The 4172-nt window shown below is 38.9% G+C and overlaps 1 protein-coding gene across 1 annotated transcript; it reads left to right on the plus strand.

Moving 5' to 3' along the window:
• Positions 1 to 2913: 2913 nt before the first annotated feature.
• LOC149432253 (taste receptor type 2 member 123-like) lies at positions 2914 to 4172 on the plus strand. Its single transcript, XM_089665356.1, has 2 exons — positions 2914 to 3614; positions 4127 to 4172. Exons 1-2 carry the CDS (start codon positions 2914 to 2916, stop codon positions 4170 to 4172), a joined length of 747 nt encoding a protein of 248 aa, XP_089521482.1.

A 4172-nucleotide genomic window follows, 5' to 3' on the forward strand; every position in this document is an offset into this window, starting at 1 on the left:
CCAGGGTGTCACCCATCCTCTGGAACTCCCTGCCCCAACCCATCAGATTATCACCTACTCTCCTCTCCTTTAGGCGCACCCTGAAAACCCATCTCTTCAGGGAAGCCTACCCCACCCCCTGCTAACTTGCCTCCCTCCTCCACTCTTCCTACCACTCCATCCCCCACAGCTATCTCCTCCTGTGCCACCACCCCCTCCCTCCTAGATTGTAAGCTCGAAAGAGCAGGGCCCTCGATCCCCTCATGTTTTGCATTGTATTGGTATTGTTCTGTCACATGTTCTGTCTCCCTTTGTAATGTACAGCGCTGAGCGAACTATTGGCGCTTTATAAATACTGTATAATAATAATAATAATATTCATGCACAGCATTGACCATGTCCTGATACTAGGTATTTGCATGTTGTTGTTTGGCGTTTGCTTGCTGCAATGCTGCAATGCAGCATTAGACAAAACCAGCTGATTACCATCTCCTCCATTTTCTGTCACTTCAGGTACTGGCCCTTTAAATAGCAGTCTTCTTGCTATAACTGCCCGCATCCTCCACCATATGTGAGCTAGGGGATAGGTAGCAGGTATAATTCTTTCTGGGGTGAGAAACTTTTCCAGGCACTGATACTAGTTCAGTAACATAGTGGAATAAAGTGAATCAGTTCAAAAACTTCCAAAGCACAACCCTAGCCATGTCCTGGGACTAACTACACAATCACAGTCCTGATTAAAAGGCTGTCCAAGCCTACTGGCACTCAGCCTTCACATCCATTTTTTTTCAGTTTTCACCAACCTTTAGCTCTAAAAGACATGATGGGGTTTAATTACTAAAGCTGGAGAGTCCAAAATCAGACTCCCTTCTGCATAGAAACCAATCAGCTTCCAGGTTTCATTGCCAAATCTTCATTGAACAAGCTGAGGTTAGAAGCTGATTGGTTTCTATGCAGAAGGGAGTCTGATTTTGGACTCTCCAGCTTTAGTAAATAAACCCCGATCTGTCTGCTCCTCAGGCTACAGAGCACTGACTGAGTTCCAGGTGAGCCTAAATGGCCTACAAAGGAGAGGTAAAACCCAGAATTGACAGACAATCAGATCTGGTCCCGAAAGGAGAAGGACCTAGGAGATGTATAAATTCCAAGCAGTACCTTTCCAAGCTCCCTTTGAAACACTCTCCCACAAGATACAATATATACAATACATAAAACCCATATCATATAAATAATGCATACTGTATTATGTGTCTACTGTATTAAATATCAATTGTGTAAAAAGCCCAACCACCATGTTTACCTTCACATCTAAGAAGGATTATATGTTTTTGATATGTATTAAATTAAATGGTTTGATGATAATTATGTATCCTTAGTTGGAAATGTCCGCCCATTGCTGTCATCTCCTTTTTTGCTGTAATTAATAGCATTTCATTCATCTGTGAAGATTAGTTTCAATGATACAATTATCGTTCTCTGTATAGTATAAATTAGGAGTTTAATTAATATATTGATAGTTGTGTCTCTTGCCTGAGAAAAAGCTGGTTATATTGGCCCAAAACTGTTGCATTTTTTTAACACATATTTATATTTACTTACGTTTTGTAATACATTTTTGTGGACTCAATCTTTGGATTTTTTAATATAAATATATATATATATATATATATATATATATATATATATATATATGTGTGTGTGTGTGTTCTTCAAAACGTTTTCACACTTTTGCATTGGCAGCCGTCTTCACCACAGTGTTACAACACTTATACTAAACTGCAAGGTCAACCAGCTTGACAGACAGGCTGGTCACATGACACTCTCAGAATACATATATATACTTATTTCCCTCATGAACATGCAAATCCAGTACATAATTTGTTAGACATGCTGTGACGGGAGTGACTTTGATTGGGGGGCCAAGGGAACACAGCTCACTTTGGTGAGGTGGGGAGACCCCTGTCTCAGCTCCCCATATCCCTCTTATGTGTAAGTCACCCTGTGTCTGTTAGGGGTGCAGGGTGAAATGTCCTGATATTGTGTAGACATGTATAGGAGATAGGTGGGGTGGGGGTTGTGGATTGTTTGGTGTTATGTGGTTGCATCCCATTGTTCTATTGTGTGTCTTGCTTGGAGCAAACTATTATGGGATGTATGTGTTTGTGTATTGGCTTGGTGGAGGGTGTCTGCTGATGTCTTTCTTGTTGCTAGATTTGGTTTGTCCTTATTCCCTTGAATGTATATATCTTGTGTCTGTGTTAAAATAAAGCAGTCTTTTTCCTGGTTTAATACAAGACTGGTGTTGTCTAGTCTTGTATGGTCAGCGGTGGGGTCCGTGGACGGTGTTCAGACAGGGAAGCGGAAATCTAACGGAAATACCCTAGTGCAGTCGGGGTCCGGTTCCGTTACACATGCTTTTTTTTTTTTTGCTATTCTGTCTCTCAGTGTTACAATACACCTACCATTCGATTTTTAGACTGATCATTTCTTAGTGAGTGGGCAAACATTCAAAATCAGCAAGGGATCAAATACTTATTTCCTGCACTGTACAGTATAAATACTGTATTGGTTGGATGGGTCAGCCTAGTTGCACGGCACCAGTGAACGAGTCCATGTAAATAAATACATGTACACATACTACACCCACACACATATGTATAAACACTATAATACATTGCTTTTCCCTTTAATCTCTGCCCTCGCAATAAACAAAATGTTTCCATCCTTTGCTCTGGTATCTTATAACAACATCCACCAGTGTTTCTTTGTGTCAGTGTCAGATTTACTCTCCTTTTCTTTATTTGCGTAAAGGTCAACAGAATCAATGTGCTTTCATTATTTGCATTATAGATTGAAAGAAGCAATTTTCCATTATCCATGATTGGAGCAGGTCCACCCATTCTATACAGACAGCTCTCGTATATGACTGCAAAGATGGCAAACTCTACAAAGGAAGATTATTCAGAAAATATTTTAATGCAATATCTGCCTCCATTTGTCTGTCTTGGAATATTTGTATTGCCAAATATTATAATACAATCATTTGTTGTGGCTGTTAATGTCAACGACTGGCTGAAAGAAAGATCAGTCATGGATGTTGACAAAATTATTACCCCTCTTGAGCTAACAAAGGTTTTCTTTCACACTGCCAGTCTCTTGTATTTGTTTTCAATGTTTTACTTCCTGGAGACTCTTTCATATTTTCCTATATTGTTGGAATTCACATTGAATTCCTTAGCCTTTTTTGGCATCTGCTTGTCAACCATGCACTCCATTTTCATTTACTTTAAGATCTCCACCTTTCGCAACATCTTCTTCCTACGTCTGAAGGCCATCATATCGAGGAGAGTTGTCTATCTGATTATTGCCTGTGTGCTGTTGTCTTTAGGATTTTCACTGATGCCTTTGTTGGACTATCCTAGCACCTTTTTTAGGAATTCAACACAAACTTACATTTTACGCAAGAAACAAAAGCAGACAATGTTATATTTTTACCTATTTTGGAATGTGTGCCCACTTCTGATGGGCTTCCTAACTTCATTCTTGCTCATTATTTCACTTGGCTTACACATGAATAGAATTAACAGCCATGGAAATGTAACAAGCACTATGGACACCTACCAGAGGACAATAAGGTTTTTATTTATCTGTATCCTGATCTGGGCTTTGTATATTATTATATATATAATTGGAAGATATATGCTGTTGTTGGGCCCTTGGCATATTTGTATAATGAACATTTGTCCAAGTCTACATACTGTTTTTTTAATTTATGCGAGAAAAAAACTGAGAAATTATTTCTTCTGGATTGTCCATTGGGGAACTGACTGTTGGGTCAACTGAAAAGCTTCTGGACCTTGCTCCAGAAAGCTGTTGGGGTTGACCCCATTGTGACTGAAAGAAAGGTGATAAACTTATGAACAATCTCTTCATTTTTTTTAACAAACAAGACACTTTCTTCATTTTAACTAGATGTCAGGGGTATATTATTGTTTTTCATGTGTATAAAAACTGTGTAGAGCCAACGGTGGAGTTGTACTGGACACAATGCCACCCTTAATCTCCTTAAAAGTTATAAGTCAATAGCAAACTTGTATTTCATTTTATGTCTGTTTAAATTCTGATTTAATTCTGTTTTATGTGCTAGGTATTCATGGATGGTGACACATTTGGTGAAACACAGTCCAGCTTAA

The sequence above is a fragment of the Staurois parvus genome, unplaced genomic scaffold, assembly GCF_062004578.1.
Source record: "Staurois parvus isolate SC_StPar_1 unplaced genomic scaffold, SC_StPar_1.0 ptg002181l, whole genome shotgun sequence".
NCBI classification, from domain to species: Eukaryota; Metazoa; Chordata; class Amphibia; order Anura; family Ranidae; genus Staurois; species Staurois parvus.

What these genes read in the sequence shown, in the direction of transcription:
- LOC149432253 (XM_089665356.1), top strand. Translation starts at nt 2,914, where the DNA reads ATGGCAAACTCTACAAAGGAAGATTATTCAGAAAATATTTTAATGCAA. An exon ending in ACCTACCAGAGGACAATAAG is followed by an intron (nt 3,615 to 4,126) that starts GTTTTTATTTAT and finishes TTTATGTGCTAG; the next exon opens with GTATTCATGGATGGTGACAC.